Below are 20,603 nucleotides of genomic sequence, written 5' to 3'. Positions count from 1 at the left end.
AGCATCTGTGCACAGGGACACGCAGTGGCCCGGCAGGTGGTAGGTGTTTCCTCATGCAAGAAAATAGTTGGATTCACTAAGATAAATTAATAAAAAAATATGTGTTGAGTGTAAGAATAGTGTGAAAGTTAGATCTCTGAGACCAGTTACTCAGTGGCCTCCCTCCTTCTTGTGCGCTGTGTATAAATGCCAGGAAGAAACGGTTAATTATCCAGCAGTCACAGCTGATTTCATCTGTTAATGAAATAAGCTATGTTTCAATGTAAACTGACCAGGACAAAATAATTCATTATTTGTTATAACTCACTAAAATTTATTGTGAAAATCACTGTAAACAACGAAATAGGGTTTGTTTGTTTATTTATTTAACACGACATTTATTGATTAAAAGTGCTGGTTTATTATTATGGCTCCTTTTGAAGAAGTCTCTTGGTCTGCTGTTTGTAACTGTGGGCGTGGTGTTATTTTAGGAATGAATAGCGGAACTACATGTTGTTTTGAAGCCCAACTGCTCCTCCGTACGCATGTGTAACAGCGGCGCGTGTCCGGGTTGGAGAGTTCGGATCTGAGATTTAGGAAGTGGACTGGAAGTTTAGAGCCGGGGCAGGAAAGGTCCAGGTTACTGTCTGACGCGGCGCAACACTGCGGGAATAATGCTGTCCTGTCGGGAGGAAAGCTGGACGTGTCAGCCTGGAGGTAAGCCGGGTGTTTTTGACTGAGGAAATGGGCTGTGGTCTGGGACGGCAGCCCAGAAGAGGTGGCTGCTGGTTCTCCGCCGAGAGTTCCAGATTCTGAAGCTGGATTTAGTTGACGCGTCATGGAAACACTTGAAGATTTATACAAAATAGAAACAAATAACAAATCCAAACTTCCGGAATTACTGACCCAGAAACTTAGTTGTCTCGAATACTGAAGGAAATCTGAATAACTATCTTGATAAAATGGCGTAGTAACCGTTTGTAGAGCTGGAAAAGTGTCGCAGTTATTTTGCGCATCAACGCGGACACTAAATCGCGTCAGACAGACACCCCCTCCTGTAAATACGTCAAGTGAAGTGGAAAAATATTTTTAAATCTGTGATAACAGAGCAGTGGAATTACTCTCTGTCTGTTTGTAGTTTGGAGCTCTTTTTAAACATTCAAAATGTGATACAAAGTATTTACGTGACTCTGCTATTAAATAGTAATAGTCTGGTCTCAATACAGAGCGAAATGGTACATTTAACCCCATAGTCCGGGTCAGGTGGAGCATACATAAGTAAGCTGTAACATAGTAGTCTACTGACAATATCTTCCCATTGAATTTTTTTAAATTAAACTCTTAAAGCTACAGTGCAAACTTTTATTAAAAAATATGTTCTTTACACATTTGTTAAACCTGTCACTATGTCGTGACAGAATTGTACAGACCGGATTCCAAAAAAGTTGGGACACTAAACAAATTGTAAATAAAAACTGAATGCAATGATGTGGAGATGGCAAATGTCAATATTTTATTTGTAATAGAACATAGATGGCAGATCAGAAGTTTAATCTGAGTAAATGTAACATTTTAAAGAAAAATATGTTGATTCAAAATTTCACAGTGTCTACAAATCCCAAAAAAGTTGGGACAAGCAGCAATAAGTGGCTGGAAAAAGGAAATTGAACATATAACAGACAGCTGGAAGACAAATTAACACTAATTAGGTCAATTGACAACATGATTGGGTATAAAAAGAGCTTCTTAGAGTGTCAGTGTCTCTGAAGTCAAGATTGTAAGATGATCACCAATTCCACCATTGTTGCGCAGAAAGATAGTGCAGCAATACCAGAATGGTGTTACCCAGCGTAAAATAGCAAAGACTTTTAAGTTATCATCATCAACCGCACGGTTGATGATGATAACATCATCAAACATCATCAAAAGATTCAGAGAATTTGGAACAGTCGCTGTGCGTAAGGGTCAAGGCCGTTAAACTCTACTGGATGCTCGTGATCTCCGGGCCCTTCAACATCACTGCACCTCAAACAGGAATGCCACTGTCAAAGAAATAACAGCATGAGCTCAGGAATACTTCCAGAAAGCATCGTCAGTGAACACAATCCACCGTGCCATCCGCCGCTGCCAGCTGAAACTCTACAGTGCAAAGAGGAAGCCATTTCTAAGCTCCACAAGCTCAGCTGTTTGCACTGGCCAGGAGTCATTTAAAATGGTCAGATGAGTCACGATTTGAAGTTCTTTATGGAACACTGGGACGCCATGTCATCCGGACCAGAGAGGACAAGGATAACCCAAGTTGTTATCAACGCTCCGTTCAGAAGCCTGCATCACTGATGGTCTGGGGTTGTATGAGTGCTTGTGGAGTGCAGCTTGCATGTCTGGAAAGGCACCATTAATGCAGAGAACTATGTTCAGGTTCTAGAACAACATATGCTCCCATCTAGATGTCATCTCTTTCAGGGAAGACCCTGCATTTTTCAACAAGTTAATGCCAGACCACATTCTGCAGCAATCACAACATCATGGCTACGTAGGAGAAGGATCTGGGTACTGAAATGGCCAGCCTGCAGTCCAGATCTTTCACCTATAGAGAACATTTGGCGCATTATAAAGAGGAAGGTGCGACAGAGGAAGGCCCAAGATGATTGAACAGTTAGAGGAATGGGAGAGCATTCCTATTTCTTAACTTGAGAAACTGGTCTCCTCTGTCCCCAGACGTCTGTTGAGTGTTGTAAGAAGAAGGGGAGATGCCACACTGGTAAAAATGGCCTTGTCCCAACTTTTTGGGGATTTGTTGACGTCATAAAATTTTGAAACGACATATTTTTCCCTTAAAATTATACATTCTCTCTGTTTAAACTTTTGATCTGTGATTTGTGTTCTATTGTGAATAAAATATTAGATGTTGGCACCTCCACATCATTGCATATTTATTCACAATTTGTTTAGTGTCCCAACTTTTTTGGAATCCGGTTTGGAGCAAAAGTGAACAGCATTATTAACAGCACTAAGAGCCTCCTCTTGGCACTGATTGGTTGTTTCTGACCGGCAGCTATTTCTGCAGGTGGCAGTAGAGACGCTGGGAGAAGAAAAAGGTCAATTTTATGTGAAAAAATTCATAACTTCTCCTTCTGTTTGCTCATTGATCCAGTTGGAATTCAGCTGGAGAAATCCCAGATGGAGCACACAAAGGAGATGAGAATTGAGTGGAATTACAGAGGAAATGCTTTGATGGCCACCGGTTTTAATAGTTCAAAACACTCAATATGCATAAAAATGTTTAATCACTACTGCAGAAGCTGACAGACTGTGATTCTACAGTCTTCCTTATTTCTGCTCTTGGCAGTACAAGTACTCAACCAATAGGGCTCCTGAAGTGGCTGCGTTGCAAACAGCAGCCAATAGCATGTCAGGTTGAACTGTACAAATGTGTTTCAGCTTCCCAAGCTGCATTTTGTTTTGAATATTTTTATATGTGCTACAAAAATATCTGCGATTAGGTACAGTTTTGGCAAATAATTTGAAGTGACATTTCACAGAAAAATCTTTTTATTGTTAAATTTGCAGATCCTGATCTATGAATAGATCGGGGTCCTCTGTACACTTTTTGATGAAGAACTTTGTAGAACCTGTAGCAGAAATATTTTGAAGCTGTCAATTGGCTTTAAAAGTCTCTCACATCCTGGTAAGAACCAGTTTATAGCTGTTCTCCAAGCTGACCACCATTCACACATTTGCTTCAGTTCATTGAAGTCTGCTGGTATCCGTTTCTATACAGCTTTCTTAAGATCAAACCAATTATTTCAATCAGGTTGCAATTTTGGCTTTAACTAGGCCACATTCTTCTGTTTTTCAGTCAGTTTTATGTAGATCAACCACTGTGTTTGCTGTGTCACTGTGCTGCTCCCCAAGCTTTATCTATCAGAATGGTTGCCACCCTGCAGCTGGGTTACTACACAGTTACCAAACACTCTCAGCCCATTATTATACAGTTTGAACGTTATTCATAACTACTGAACTTAAATTGCTTGCTATGTTTTTCTGATTATAAATAAATGTTTTACAGATCATAACTTCAGTTTAAGTCTGGTCCAGAGACTCGTACTACATACAACTGGTAGAGTCTTACCCCAGAGACTAGCAGGTGTAACTGCAATGAAATGTTGTTCTACAATGTTTTGATTCAGAAAGGCTGAATACAAATACACGCTACAGCTTTTAGATTTTAATTTTTAAAAAAATTAAAAACCATATATCCTCTTTCAACCACATAGCAGTAATGCACTACTTTGTTTTGGGCTATGACATGAAATACTAAGAATATACGCACATGGTTGTGGTTGCAACATGACAAAATGTGAAAAGTATTTTTTTTTTTTCAAAGCAACTGTTTGCACCCTAAAGCAGAAGCTGGTTGCGCTAAAGTTTGTTCCTGTTGACTGTTGCATGTCAGGAACAATCAAGTACTTAAAATAAATTAAAAAAATAATGTTTATATTAAGACAAAAGACAGTTGAGCTCATCTCCACATTCATGTAACACTTCACTTTCAACAATGAAAATGTGTTTCATACATTTCAATATGAAATTGTCTTCAACGTCAGGTTGTCTTTGTAAAGTCCTTGTGTCCAGGTACTCCTCCCTCATATAATTAAATTAAATTCAAAAATCTATATTAATCACAAAGGGAAATTAGACGTTGTTGTAACTTATATAAGTTTCTTCAAAGAGTCACTTTAGAGGCTGATGGTTGTTGACAGGAAGCATCACCTGTAGCTGTCAGTATTACAGCAAATCTGAAGAAGCCTCTGACTGAAGACATTCAGGTTTTCTAAGACAGCCTGATGTAGAGGATGGCCAGGGTTGTCCACATATACGTTGATTTTTATGTAAAATCCTTCTTTGCATCATCATCATCTACAAAGTCGTCCCCAGAACCGAACTTCTGTATTAGGTTGTTAAGCCTTTTTATGTCTCTGGTTCTGATGCTGCTGCTCCAACAGATGACAGCAGAAGAGATGAAACTCTCAGCAACAGACTGATAGAAGATCTGCAGCATGTTGCTGAAAACCTTGAAAGATCTTAACTTTCTCAAGTAGCACAGTCTGTTCTGTCCTTTTTTGTAGACGACTTCATTATTGAGTCTCCAGTCCAGTCAGTTCTTCAGATAAACACTAATATTATATTATATACCTCAACAACCTCCACTTCATCTCCCATGATGGAAATAAAGTTTGGCCTAATCCTCTTTCTCTTGACATCTGATGTCTTTTGCTCTGCATCAGTCTGTCTCTTAATGCTGCTTTCTTCATGCAGGTCTCTGAAGGACCTGAGCTCTGATTGTGGTTAGCTTTACCACTGACTCCAGTAGGAATGTCCTACTGGTCTGTTGGCGTTTCCAGAGAAACTGGAGGGCCTCCCAGCAACATGGAGCAAAGAAACAGTGAGTCATTTTCCATCTTTTTATTATTCTCACAAAGTTCTTACACTTGACTGCAGGATGAAAACCATAGACCTAGCTTTAATACTGCAGCACCAGATTAATGAGGGACATCGAGAAAACAAGCACCTCTAAACTGAAATGTGTCTGTATGTGGAGTGACTGTAGAGCTGCTTAAATTTAGCATAAACAGAAGTGAAACCATCAGAGTGAGAATCCTGAACTGTTGCAGAGTGCCTCTTTTATGGCCTTAACTGCGCTCACTGAGCTCTGACAGAACTCGGTGAGTTCTAACTGATCAGAGTTCAGGCCATTTGAAGTATTTGCATATACAGTAAGTTACAACTTTGTAAGTAATTATTAAAATGTGCATTATTGTAATTTTGACATTTTCACTGTGTTCATTCTAACATTGGTGCACCAGGTGACCAGGACAAATCAATTGGTTGTGTAATCGGGAAGTAAATCTGATTTTAATTGGAAAAGTTTAAATTTGACTTTATTTTACTAGAATGGGACAATGCATATTAAGGAACACACAATTTAGCGAAATGCTAATTTCCATCTGCAGTCCCATAAAACAAACCACACAAAACACACAAAGATGACAACATTATTATAGTGTCTTGGAAAATAAAGAAAAATAGAATACAAGAATATAATAAATAAAAAACAATTTAAGGATCAGCAACCAATTTTACGATACCTACATCAAAATTCTAGCATGTTTTAAGTATTTACAAGACGATTTCTGTCATAAAATACAAACTGATGCAGGAAGCTTCTAAATGGGGTCAAAAGATGAATGATCACAGTGCTGATTGGAATCTAATTAAACAACACACACAATATGACCTCATCTGTGTGTGTAGGTTAATGACCCTGGAGGCTGTTTGTGAGTGGGTTGCGTTGTTTGCTGGTTCTGAGTCGCTTATGAAAGTTTGGATGCATCTGGTCCACCATAACTTTTGTATTTATTTCCTTTATTTCACAGAGTAAATCTGTGGTGGAGTTCTCGCATACAGACACCATTTTACCATCAATGCTGTGTTGTGAAGTGAGACACTCCCACAGATCTATTGGCAGTAGTGGGTTGATTAGAGAAGTTGAGAGGAGTGGGGGGAGGGGAACATTTTATTCTTTAGCATCAATGTCTCTTCCAGCTTTCCCATGAAGAGAAGAGTCCTATTGGAAATGCCATGTTGGAAGTGTGAGCCTCTAATGTGAGTCAAATGGTTTCACTCCCTCAGGGTTTCTCAAATGGCATCAGCACAGCAGTTTGACTTCACATATTTGTGTATTATTCATTTAAGAGCCACTGTTGTTAAATTTGAACCACTTGCTCAAATAGAGCCAATAGGAATAAAAGAACATACAGATGTGCTTGAAGGACTTCCAACACACTCAGCAAACTTATTTGTACAAACTTTGTTTCATTTCAGCAATCTAATGTTGAAGGTGAACTACAAGACAAAGTGCTGCATCTTCCTTGTCTTTATTTCACCAATAACATTGTATTTGCTGGAGGTGTCAGGCTCATGCATCACATTCTTCTACAAATGGTCTTCCTCTTCTGTTCTCAAACAGCCAGTTATCAAAACAGATGATAGAATGAGCTGTGACAACTTAATCCTAAATCGTTGTAGTTTATTTTATTGTTCCAAGTCTTAAAACTGTTTCCAAGTTCAATTTTTCAACTCAGTTTCTAACATTTTATCAAAACATTTTATCTGTGTGATTCTCAAAAGAGAAAAGGTGCAAGTAATTCAGTAATTATTCAAATATGCTTATCCCTAGGGGGTTGCCAGGGCTGCTTGTGCCTATGCCCAGTAGTAAGCGGGTGAGAGGCGGGGTCACCCTGGTCGCCAGTCCATTGCAGGCAGTAACAATTGATTGGAATGTGTGTGTGATTGAAATGATTTTTTTTATGTGCCTTAATCATTCAGTGAAGTTTATATCTATAGCACATTTCAGCAATAAGGCAGTTGAAAGTGCATTACATAATAAAAACAGAAAAATACAAAGTCACAAAAAAACACCATACAGTCAACAATTGAGAAAACCAGTAACAAGCTTTAGATTTTGATAAGTGCCAACATTAAAATCATCAATAAAATCATCAAATAAGTTAGTCAATGTTTCATTTGTTATGGTTCAAAAGCAACTCTAAATAGCTGGGGTTTTAATCTTGATTTAAAGCAACTCAATGTTCAACTGTTTTGCAGCGTTCTGGATCCAGCGTTCTGGAAAAACAGCTCTGCCTTTTTTAGGCAGACCTATGAAAAAACTGTTACACTAATCAATGCGACTAAAGATAAACACATGGATGAGTTTCTATAAATCTTGCTGGGACATTAGTCCTTTAATAATGGAAATGTTCTTCAGTTGACAGGCGGCTGACTTTGTAACTGGCTCTGAAGGTTCAGGTCAAAGTCCATCACCACACCCAGGATTTGTATCTGATCGCAAGCATTATATTTCTAGCTGTATAGTTTCTAGATGTAATATCTGAAGCTGTGCACCGATGACTTGAGTTTTGTTTCTTTTCTTCTGGAGAAAGTTATGGCACATCCACACATATATCTATTCTTAGCATCCTTTCAGTGATTGGATGGTTTGGAGTCACCTAGTGACATTGTACTGTAGAGCTGTGTGTCATCTGTGTAGTTATGAAAGCTAATCTTCACCTCCTGAGCTAGTGGGAGCATACAGATATTCCAGAAGTGAACGTGATTTATGTCCGTTTCGATGAGAAGTTTCTTATTGAAACAAAGAAATCCCTGTTCCTTATCTAAGACATTGAGGCATTTGTTGTGAATTGGCTCTATATAAATAAACTGAATGGAATTGAAGTTAACATTAAAAACCTTTGGAAAAAAAACCTCTTCTGTGTAAAATGTTTGGGGAGAAAAAAACATTTTGTCTCAATCACGGTTATGTAAGATGGTAAATGGCATTTGTGTAGTGTCTAATCAAGTCTGAGGACTTCAAAGCGTTTTACTCTCATTCAGTCATTCACTAATTCATATAGACACTCACACACTGATGGTGGTGAGGCACATTATAGCCAAGGCTGCCCTGGGGCAGTCTGATAGCAGTGAGGGTGCTGTTCTAATGGTGTCACTCTCTTGACACCATTAGTAGGAAAAGCTGGTGAAGCACCCAACGACCCAACGGCGAATTGACTCAGAGCGAACTTCAACCTCCTTTGTTGTCCCTAACACAGTGACTTTACTTTGGAAATCATTTGGTAAAAACCTTTGGACTGAAAAGGATTTCCGAGTGAACATTGTTTTCGGTGATCCTAATCCTCTTTACACATTCCAGTAAACCTGTTCTGAGCTGAAGTCTGGAGATTGGTCAGAGCTGAAGAGACCTTCATCATCTCAGCCACATCAGCGGAGGAAGAGTTCTGTGCCTTCCAGAAAATGCCATGAAGCCTTTTTGAGATTATGCATTGTATTGTTTGATTTCTTTTAGTTCTGAATGTGAACAATACTTTAATGTGTTAGACCAACATCATACAGTTCCAGGTTTATAGATTATTTGATCTAATTTTTAACTCCTCTTTGTTTCACTTTTTCTTTGCAGGCAGGGGGGAGGAAATGGGAACCAAGGCTTCTCTGGTGGAGGCCACTGGTCCCAACTCCAGAACGGCTCCTCCTTCAACCCTGGAGAACATCAAGGCATCATATGAAGGCGGGGATGAGGAGACTGCCAGGGAGTTGATTCAGCAGGCCTGTTGTGTGGAGTGTTCCGGGGGGATCCATCCTGACGGAGTGAGTCATTACCAAGAGGGTGTGAAGGGCTTCATATAAAACGTTGTTTACTGGGAAGTCCTAACTCTTCTATAATCTAAATCACCTCATAGCAGTCTAGCTTATATAAAGACACCACTGTAAATCAGCTTGTCATTATTATTGTTTGATGTTGACAGTTTTTCCACTTTTTAAAAAAATTAAAGTGAAGCTCCGTAACCAAATATTACCTGAACTAAATCAGAGAAGGTCTAATATGTTTATATGTTATAATTCTATATCAAAACATACATTTAATTAATAAAGTGTTAATATTTCAATGTACTTCAGCAAAATGAATAAATACGGAATATAAAAATTTCAACCTTTGGTGTGAAATGGGAAATTTTCTGAATTTTATTAATGATGTCATTGAAACTGTAAAATATTTCTATAAATACCTATTGGGTAAACTGGGATTATGTATGGGATATGCAGAGCTCAAAGGTTCTGCATATCAGAGTTTCTGCATTGTCAGTGTGTTCCTGTTGGTTGTCTTTCAGGTCCGCCTCCTGTCTGTGGCCACTCAGCACTGTGATCTAGTGAGTGTGTGTTACCTTCTGAAGGAAGCCCGTATCACTGTGCCCCAGGAACTGTCGCTGTCCAATCCAGCCGTCCTGGCAGCACATGGTGGCTACACCAACCTGCTCAAAGAACTGCTGGATTCTATACCTGGTACGAGCAGAAATAGTTCAACAGCCATCACATATTTTATATTTTACTCCTCATTTTGAATTGCAAAATTCAGCGAATGTTACCCATATGTTGGTGTATCTAAAACTGCATGGATCTAAGCCACGGGTGCCCAAAGTCGGTTTTCGAGAGAACTAAAACTGCTTGTTTTAGTTCTCTCCCAGGTTTAACGCACCTGCATCAAATGATTGCTCATTAGCGGCCCAAGAAAATACTGAAATGGTTATTACTACCACCAGGGAGAGAACTAAAACAAGCCTGGCTGCGGGCAAGTAACTGCCCTCTCTCAGCTATAGCCGGCCTTTTATTTAGGAAAAAGAATAATGTAAAAGATAAACAGCAAGAGGTAGAAGGCAAGCTCTAACATCCCTAAATGAAAGTTTTAGTGCAAATTTTACATCTTTATTCCAACAGCAAGTGTATGAAGCCTGGAAAGGCCTGTTTTCTCTGCTCTAAATCCAGCTGTGTGGTGACTCTTATTTGAGCTGTGTAGTCCAACTTTATATTTAAAGTTAGTATTAGAATGATCAGCTGAAACCTCCACACCAGCTGGTAGCCTCTTAGTTCAGACTGTAATTACAAAGCTCAAAGTAGAGAACAGATATAATTGGTCAGCTTTACTGTCATTCTTGAAAAATCTCCTGAAGAGTTTACATTACAGGGTCTGCTGTAAAACTCCACAAGGCATACCAATCTCTGAGCTAATATAGCTCTTTTTCTGCCTAGCAACAGAGCAGAATGAGTTTTGGTTGGATGAAAATTTGCTGTGTTGCCGACAAACTTCGTTAACGGTTATGTTGTTTTGTTTTTTGTTTTTTTTAGTATGTACATAAGTGATTAGTAACTATAATATTTCTTGTCTACCAATTAGGTGTGAGTCTGAAGAGAGATCTGGTGAACTGCCTGCTGGCCACAGCCTGTCAGCAGGGTCATCTGGATGTGGTGCGTCTGCTGGTCCACAGCTATAATGCAGATGTGAAGGACTTTGCTATCCACAGCGATGAGTTCGCTGTCCTCTGTGGACTGCCGCTGTATGCAGCTGCACAAGCCAGTAAGAAGACAGAACTATTCCAGGACACATTCAGCTCTGATGGCAAAACATGAAGAGAGTGATTTTCAGTTCCTGCTTTGTGCGTAATTACATTTGGCATCCCAATCACAGTTCAAAAAGCATCCTACTGCTTCAACTACGGCATTAAAACACCAACAGATGTTGTTCATTTTTCCTCTATAGGCAGCTGTCCCTGATTGTGCTTTATCTGTATGCTTTCTGAAAATAGAATGCAAGAAAAACTGTTTTCTTCCCGGAGAGATAATAATAATGATAATAATACTAGCAAACTTTTTAGGACACTCAAAGACGCTTTACAAAGAAAGGAAAGCATAGACAGAATGAAGAGCTACAAATTGAGATTGGGATTTGAATAGTCATTTCAGAGATAGTTTGATACTTTAACATAAACTTAATATTAAATTTAGCTTTAAATCCCTTTAACGTTTACCCTTCATCTCACTTTTAAAATAGTTTAGTTTACCAGACATGCATTGTATGAGAAAAAAACAACAGTAACAACTTAGTCACTACAGACTTTGGCACTGTTTACACCAGCTTCATAGCCTGAGGAACTGTGAATATTCAGAACCACAATGAGGCATAAGGTATGTTCAAACAAATGTGTCAAAAGAGTTCAGGGAAAAGATTCCCTGAAGTTTTCCCTGAAAGGTTTAGCACTGGCTTTTCTTGTACATAGTATAAACTGCATGTTTTGTGTTTTAGGTAATGAGGAGATTGCTCACTTCCTGCTAGAAAATGGTGCTGAATTTTCATCCTACACCCTGATGGACTATCCGGATTTCAGCAAACGCCTCCTGAGACAGAAACTTGACGAAACGTCTGGTGCAAATGGAGTGGAGGTCTGAGTTTTAACTAGTACATGTGACGTCTTCACAGGATAGACCTGTCTTTAAAAGAAAACATAAATAACATTAGTTTAAATGTGTAATCTAGGTTTTCAGCTAATCACACCTTCCCATAGGCAGTGTTTCAGAATGAATGAATGGCTAATAAATGAAGGGTGTCCATGTAAAGAGTAGATTCACTTAAAATGAATCCTACCCATGGTGTAAGATGACCATGGGTTATGGTCATTCAAGTATTCTGAAAACACTTCTGATTTAATTTTATACCTAATAAAATCATCACAGCTTTATTTATGGACCCAAAGCTTCCATTACAATCCTGCAAATTCCATTTAAATTCAAAAATACTTTATTTATCCCAAAGGGAAATGAAATGTTGTCGTAACTCATCTCATCCAAGTATCTTCAAAGAGTTGTTGTGGATGGTGATGCTGTGGGCAGAGAGGATTACCTATAGCAGTCAGTCTTGCAGCAAAACTGAAGAGCCTCTGACTGAAGACTGTTGCTTTAAAACAGTCTCATGTCTGTCATGACATTCTAACAGTTCAGTATCCAGGCAGCAGAGACGCTGTTCCACAGTAACTAGAGTTCAGATTGGGCCTAAAAAAACCCAACCGGGCCTGAGCCCATTGACACTGTCCAGCCCGATTTAGCACGACTCATTAATTCTAGTTAGAGGATTGAGCCCAAAGTAACCCTGACATCAGAGAGAAAAGCAGCATGTTTTCTGCAGTCCATGAAGCCAACACAGCTGCTGTTGTTGTCAACTACCAGTTTAAGATACTTCCAGACCTTTGACTGTGCCTTCTGCTGGGTTAGCAGTGCAATATTTTGTGTTTTTAACTTTTTTTTTAACATCTTCCAGCTCCATTATGTCACTTGTAGCAGGAGGAGTCAAGTGGAAATCACCTGGGATGTGTGATTGATGGGAGCAGATCAGTTCTGGGCCACATATACTTGTTAGTCTTTTAAATGTCTGCACCTTAGTTTCTTTCTTGCATCATCAGGGTAAACTATGTACTCCTCTACTTAGATTATACGAAGTAGAAGAACACAGCTTTATATTGTACATTCTCATTTAGAATGTAGAAATAAGCAGTGTAGGCTTATTAAAAATGCGCCACAGAAGCCTGAGCCCAACCGACCATCAAGTATTAAATTTGTCCACTTCTCTTTAAATGTCTATATGTCTGTATGGTGAGAGATGAGCAGAAAGACGTTGAAGTTGGGAATATAATCCTTTCTTACTCTTGGTGGATGGAAGAGATGGTTTGAACTTCCTCCTTCTCTCTCTTCATGAAACTTCTTTTTCAGCTCCTCTGGGATTTGGGGTTGTAGTTCAGGATTCATTTGAACTTTTGGGGTGCTAATTAGCTGCCCCAGTTGTAAAAACATATCTTGTTGCCATAGTTACACATCATACCATCTGTTTAAAAGTGGCATCCAATCCTTCATCCAAAAACAATAAAATAAAGTTAGGAACCAAAGTCTAGATATAAACAATCAGAACTAACACAACAGAGCTGCATCAACATGCTACCACCATGAGGGGCAGCATGTTGGTGCATAAACATTAGATCCTAGAATTTGATGTTAGTTTTAATGTTAGCAGGACATTTTTTATGGCAGGCAGTTCAGAGATATGGTCAATGTTATCATTGACCATATCTCTGAAATCATTTTTTGTGGAGATGAGTGTGTGTCTGTTGGTGTCTGCAGAGTGTCCGTGTGTACTGGAGCGGCTTGCAGTTACCATATTTGGATCTGAACTGGTTCATGGACGTCTGCTCCCAAATCACCCACCTGGACCTGTCTTCCAACAGCCTGGATGCTCTGCCCTCGGTGGTCCCCTGGGGCCTCATCCATCTCAGAACTCTGGATCTGTCTAACAACGCTCTTAAAGAGCTGCCATTTGCTCAGAACTCCCAGAATGTCATCTGCTCCAGGTGTGGGACCAGATACATCAAGACAAACAGAAATTTGTAGCTTAAAGGTTTACCTTTGTCTTTCTGTTATTTAGTTACTTATTATTTCAGACATCAAGTCATTTTATTTGACCAAATAAGAACATTTCTCTTGAGATTGTTGATAGTTGGTTTTGCTGTAACGCAAAGATTAGAAGCTACTTTTCTATAGAACTGAATGTATCAAAACAGTTCTTAAATTCAACAGAATAAATATTCTATATCAATATCTCAAACTTAATTTTTTCTGTGGTTCAGGTTACAGATGGTGAATATATCTCAGAACCAGCTGAAGAGTTTACCAACTGGACTTCTCCATCTGGTCCACCTGCAGAAACTCTGTGCTGCCGATAACCAGCTCAACACACTGTTTGACATCCCTGCCTGTATGTTCCATATCTGATTATGTGGCACACTTTGATGGCTCAATGCATAGTATGAATGTTGCCATGTCTAAAACTGCAGTAGGTAACTTTTATAATCAATAGGTTTTTTACGTGTTTCTTTACACTGTCACTATGTCCTGATGGCATAAAAGGGGACAAATAATCTGTGGAAAAACAAGTTCCTCTGCCTCCTTACATATTTAATATTGATAAAAACTACCATTTCCACTGGCGTTTTATTTAACTTACAACATGTTAAGGAAATAAATAAGTCTTACGTATGGTGAAACACTGAGTCAATCAAAAATTATTCAAAATGCATTTTGATTATTATTTTATTAAGAAATTAAGCAAAGAAAATGAGCAATGACTTCCCTGGCTATTCCAGGAAAAGTGAAGAAGAAATGAAGGCACATCTCTTTTAATATCCACCAGCCCTCGTACAAAGAGGGGAGAAAAAGGGATAATCCCACCAGTTTCAGTTTGCTTCACAACTCTGGTAATTGCCCCTGCAGACTGTGCCCCTGGACGGTTCAAACCCAGTTCAGAAATACCATTTATTATGTTTCCAGGAAGCTGCCTCCAACATGAAGGGTGTTTTATAGATCAAATTCATTGATTGCTTGGTTGATTTTAAATAAAACAAAATTTTGTCATAACACACAATACATTTTTCCAATGTCAAAAGTGAAATAATCTGCCAGTGGAACCAGTATGTGTTTTCATCAATATTACAGAATTATTGACCTAAAACAAGATCCTATATTTACTGAAAAGTTGCTATGTTTGCTTTTTTAACTTATTTCTAAGTCAAAAAACAAAGACAATTCCACTAGAAACTAGTCAAAAATAAGATTTTGTTATTGGAATGGTTTGTTTTCTAAATTAATCGAATAAAATGTTAATATTTTCTGAGAGCAGCTTTACTGGAACCTGGACTTATAGCCATAGAGAATTTGAAGGAAATAACAAAGATAAAGTTTATCCAAATACTCTGCATTTATCATGAAGCAATTCATATTCTACTGGCTGCATAATGTTTCCTCCCAGCTTTTAACATTTTTGAAGAAAAACAAGACAATGATGTAAACTGCTTCATTTTGTTTGTTTGTTTGACAATTTTGATCTGCTTTCAAGTAGTGAACTACAGAAATCACAACCCAAACTCACCAACCATAACACCATTCAGTAAATTAGTCAATTATCATTCAGCTATGTCAGTAATACATTACAATCTATAAATAATATTACTCTTTATGTTTAAATTGTTTTCTTCCCCTATTTGATTAAATCTTGTTTTTGCTCTTCCAGCTGTGAACTGGATTGGTCTGCGAAAGCTGGAGGGACTGGATGTGTCTAGTAACTGTCTAACCAGCCTGCTCACTTCAGTTATGCACTCTTTAAAGTCCCTGCGCTGCCTTGATGTGAGCAGAAACAAACTGAATGCTTTCCCTGACCCCTGGGCCTGCCCACTGGTAAGAAGTCATGCTGCTTAAGAACAACTGCCTGATTCATTCTATTAAGAGTATGGATAAACATTGATCATTACTGGTTGTGGTTTTTCATGATCTATTATCATGACTAAAAGGAAAATGTCAAATGTTGTCACTCTTGGAGCATCCATTATAAGCTTAAGTCTTTAGCTACGTTGCTGAAAGTTTAGAGCTTAAACTTTCAGCTAACCAGATGACATTTAATTCCATTTTAGGAGACTGAATGTTAACATTATTATTACATTTTGAGGTGTATGCATGCAGGTTTTATAATTAAACATGCCAATATTGTGTAGGGCTGCAACTAATGATTATTTTAGCAATCAGTTCTTCTGACGATAAATCAGATTTTAAAAATTGCCTTCTGCAGATTTTTCATTTCAACACTTACGCCTATGCAGTATTAGAAATACATAACATGTGAATAAACTACTTTATTTAAAATAAACATTTTACTGCCTAAAATGCAATAACGGCATTCCTTTAGTGAATGCAAGATCGTTTGTAGCAATGTATGGATCTGCAGTTCTTTTAACATTAACAGCAAAGGGTACTGAATAGGTGTTTCTTTTTACTATAGAATTTGAAAGAAGTGAAGATAAAATTGTCCCACTTGACAAGTTTTAGGCAATAAAATATATATATTTGTTTAAGGTATTATTGGCCCTAGTGGCCTTTATTTGATAGTGAATTGACAAGAAAGTGGCTAATGAGAGAAGACATGCGACAAAGGTCACCAGGCCTGGAATTGAACCTGAGACAGCCGTGTCGAGGATTAAGGCCTCCATATGTGGGTTGTACTTAACCCCTGTGCCACCACAACACCCCTAATGTGCAGAATCTGCCAAGTTTTTATTCGATTAAAATTAATTACCAGAATCATTGGTAAAATCAAAATCAACTTATAATCGTAGATTTTATGGATTCAAACAATTTATTTGACTTTGGTTTCCATCGCTCACACTTTAATCAAAGTATATTAACAGACAGAAAAACTACAATACACAGTTTTTCTGTTATGGTAATAGTAACAGCCTGTCCACTTATCTGACCCTTTCATGTAGAATCAATGCAAAGCTTCTTCCAATCAGATTGAGAATCTTCCAAACACCATATCCATCTTCTGGAGGACTCAGCTGCAGGAGGTGGACTTCTCTGACAACTGCCTCAAAGAGCTTCCTTCCTACATCTTTGAACTAGAGGTATGTTCAGCGGTGTTGAACTGGACATTTAAGATTAATTGCAAATCTAAAATGAATTTTCTGTGACAAACATGACTGTGTATATTCTCAGTCACCTGAGTCATGACTACTGCAACCTGAACAACCAGAGTGTCTGTCTACCCACATTTGTCTGTGTGTTTATTTTTGAGTTTTTTCTGTGTGATCCTGTTCCCTCTGAGTCTCTGTCTCTGCGTCTTCCCCATTGATTGTCCCAGGTGTGTCTCGTTCCCTTGATTACCCCGTGTGTATTTAGTCCCACCTGTTGTCTGTGTTCCTTGTTGGGTCCTTGTCAAACGTATCAAACGTACGTCCTTGTCCTTGATAGTTAGTCTGCCGGCACAGTAGAACTGCGAAGTCCTGTGCTGGCATTAGCTCGTCATGTCAGTCTTTGTTTTATACAGTTGCTACCGGTGTTAAGCACTAGCTTTATTCTCTGCCGTGCTGCCTTTTTACTGGACTGTCAAGCATTTCATTAAAATTCTTCATCATCATCATCTTCATCCTGGGTCTATCTGCGCTTCTCCTCACCACCAACCACACCATTCCTGACAACATTAAAATGAGCCAATATCATTTCAGTTCTATTAATCCAATATTAATCCTAAAAGGACATGAAATGTTGTAAATCATATTTTCCAAGTGACTTCAAAGAGTTGTTGTGGATGCTGATGAGAGTGGACCGGGAGGATGTCACGTAGCAGTCTGTATCACAGTGGCACTGGAGAAAGTTCTGACAAAGCCTTCAGTTGCTATGTGACAGTCTGATGAAGATGTTATTAGTTCTCTGTAATGTTCCTCATGAATTTTATTTCTCTGATTTATTCTAAATGTCTGTAAGAAGCATCTTCATGAGAGAAACTGATCCTCATGTGATCTGAAGCACAATCTGATTGCGGTGCAATTTGTTCCTGTTAATTGTTGAAAAATTAGGAACTAGTTGATTCCTTTATTTTATTTAAATATCACTGAATTGTGACACATTTTCTTGATACTTGGTTTGATATCAGATGAGGCTGTATGAGCTAGTATTCTTACCTGCGTCATACTGTCTGAACATTCATATTCAGATCCACATTCACCTAGAAATGATTTAAAAATGATTCAAATCATAAATGAGTTATAACCAATAATTTTATAGCTTGTTATGGCTCATGGAACGGTCAGATGGTGGGGGGAACCGCGGAGGTGCAGGAGGAAGAGGGCTTGTCCTGTCAGACCATCAGACTGCTTCCTTTCTTTTATCCACCTTACTTTACACATTATTCTTTATTTAACAAAACAATTAATGAAAGAAATATAAAATAAAACAACAAATAAACTCTTCTGAGTCCGATGTTTTGGGTTGACTTACTGACCTTACAACCAGATGGGTCCTGCGACAGACTGGTGACCTGTCCCGGGTGATCCCGCCTCTCACCCGGAACACTAGCTGGAGATGGGTACCAGCAACCCTCCTGACCCCACTAGAGCGAAGGGTATACAGAAAATGGATGGATGGAGGAGCAACCAGATGGTTGGATCTCTAACTTTGATATGCTATATAAAATCTTAGTTTGTTGTTGCTTCTTTTACCTTTAATACACTACAGAACATTAGGTGGTTTCAGTTTTTTTGCATTCAGAAACCTTATGTGTAGCAGGAACTTTGTCAGCATCAATGTCCTAATGCCTCCTGCCTCCATCTGCTCTTCCCTTCAGGCCATCGTCTCATTAAAGCTGTGTGGGAATCTAATTGAAACGCTCCCTTCTGCTAATAAATGGAAGTGCTCGAAGCTCAAGACTCTGGATCTGTCCAGGAACCAGCTTGGCAGGTTGGTCCACATGCTCACCTGAAAAGTAGTAGTCTGGCGGAAATAACTGTTGATGTCAGCTGATATGAAACCAATACGCAATGCCTCTGTGGTTTTGTTTTGCTCCATCTGAATAGTAAGGCTTTATAAAATTTTAAATAAATAAAATTATAAATAAAATAAAAAAAAAACAGAGGATGAGACTTGAAATCTGAACTTCCGCACACGCGGCGCCTGCTCTGTCACCGCACCACATCTACATTATTATTTTTTTAAATTGACAAAATAGAGCTGTTTTCTTGTATTTCTTTCTCTTCTTTTCCTCCCCAGACATTCCACTTGTCTGGGGTACAGGCTGCTGCTGTATCTTGTAGTCACTATTTCCTAGTAACCTGATGTCTTTCGCAGCCTCTTCTATAACCATTGAAAGGCCTCCGAAGCTTTTCAATGGTTCAGTGGTTCAACAACTGTTACTATGAGTTGTTGAATTTCTGCAACGAGTCATTATAACACCTAAAAACAGACAAGTTCCACTTTCATAGGTAACAAGAGTGATCACTTCTTCTTTGCATGGTGATCTTTTCCATTCCATGGAGTTCTTGGTTAACTCTGTGACGACAGTGATTGTTCTAAAGGTTCTGTGTGGTTTTGTTTGGAGGCAGTTTTGCTCATCTATACGAGCTTGTGAAGATATATTTTATGTTATATTTATTCAGCCTTCATTCTAACTGTACTATCATCAAAAGATGTGAGGGTCTTATAAAAAAAATCTACTATAACATTGACATAACATAATATTTAACATGCTAAATGTCTGAGATAAAGCTCAAAATCATTATTTAAAAAAAATATTATCCATTAAAACAAATGTTATATGATGTTCAGAATAATTGTTAATTGCAGTTCTTTTTGAAATAAATGTGATTGAATGTTAAACATTTCCTCTGGGAAAAAAAATACAATTTAATTCAAAAATACTTTATTTATTCCAACGGAAATTAAATGTTGTAAATCTTATGAGGCAAATATCAAAGAGCAGTTGTAGATGGTGAGACTGTTGTCAGGAATGATGTCCAGTAGCAGTCAGTCTTGCAAATAATCTGAAGAGGCCTCTCACTGAAGGCTGCTGCTGTACCTTAGTCTCATGACCTTCATGCTATGCTAGCAGCTCAATATTCAGGCAGCAGATGATTTTCCACAGTATCATCTCCTGGCTGATACCATCAGTTCCTGGCAGCTTTTCTATCCATCAGTTTTACTTTTGCTGCTCCTCTTTTAGTCCCTGTCTGGCCGTATGGTTAGAGAGCATTTGTCTGGATATGATTCTTTCCTATTACAATAGGTGGAAGAGATGACTTAAGCTTCCTCCTTCTCTTTGTTTTCTGGTTTTGCTCTGCATCCATGAAGACTTGTTTGACTCCTCTGGAGTTTGGAGTCATTGTTCAGATATTATCTCAGCTTTCGAGATGCTAATGAGCTGCTTCCAGTTGTAAAAAATAGCACCTTGTTGCCACAGTTATGCACCTTAACAAATGTCCAAAAGTAAGAGCAAAAATTCTTCCAGCTGCTCGGCATCCAGGACCAGAGGGAATAAATTTACAAATATGCAATGATTTAACCAGAAACATCACAAACAAAACCAATCAGAAGCAACGCAACAGAGCTGCTCCAACCTGCTGCCACAATGGGGGTGCCATTCCAGAACATTACTGACTTTTAAAAATATTCCTCAACCTAATTTCTGACTTATACATGCTATTTGACATTATTGTTAAATGTGAAAAAAATTATTATTATTATTTTTTTGCTGATTATCATTTGCCTACTTACTTTGGATGACATCTGTTATCTTTTGAGTCAGATGAGCTAATATTTTGAGATTGAGACATGTATAGTGTGAATAATTAGGATGTTCT

At 38.4% G+C, this 20,603-nt stretch overlaps 1 protein-coding gene across 1 annotated transcript in view; it reads left to right on the top strand.

The window, feature by feature from the left end:
• Nucleotides 1-513: 513 nt before the first annotated feature.
• The window catches only part of lrrk1 (leucine-rich repeat kinase 1), a 71,835-nt gene continuing 51,745 nt past the window's right edge, over nucleotides 514-20,603 (top strand). The window contains exons 1-12 of the mRNA XM_008405004.2: nucleotides 514-696; nucleotides 5,299-5,425; nucleotides 9,014-9,201; nucleotides 9,723-9,894; nucleotides 10,784-10,963; nucleotides 11,690-11,826; nucleotides 13,552-13,778; nucleotides 14,055-14,182; nucleotides 15,494-15,657; nucleotides 16,740-16,877; nucleotides 18,596-18,708; nucleotides 19,018-19,057. Of these exons, the coding sequence (XP_008403226.2) occupies nucleotides 5,356-5,425; nucleotides 9,014-9,201; nucleotides 9,723-9,894; nucleotides 10,784-10,963; nucleotides 11,690-11,826; nucleotides 13,552-13,778; nucleotides 14,055-14,182; nucleotides 15,494-15,657; nucleotides 16,740-16,877; nucleotides 18,596-18,708; nucleotides 19,018-19,057 (1,557 nt within the window). The 5' untranslated portion in view covers nucleotides 514-696; nucleotides 5,299-5,355. The remainder of the gene's footprint in view (nucleotides 697-5,298; nucleotides 5,426-9,013; nucleotides 9,202-9,722; nucleotides 9,895-10,783; nucleotides 10,964-11,689; nucleotides 11,827-13,551; nucleotides 13,779-14,054; nucleotides 14,183-15,493; nucleotides 15,658-16,739; nucleotides 16,878-18,595; nucleotides 18,709-19,017; nucleotides 19,058-20,603) is intronic.

The sequence above is a fragment of the Poecilia reticulata genome, linkage group LG3, assembly GCF_000633615.1.
Source record: "Poecilia reticulata strain Guanapo linkage group LG3, Guppy_female_1.0+MT, whole genome shotgun sequence".
In the NCBI taxonomy this organism is placed as follows: domain Eukaryota; kingdom Metazoa; phylum Chordata; class Actinopteri; order Cyprinodontiformes; family Poeciliidae; genus Poecilia; species Poecilia reticulata.
The sequence above is the reverse complement of the archived record's forward strand: the minus strand, read 5'-3'. Positions and strand labels throughout refer to the sequence as shown.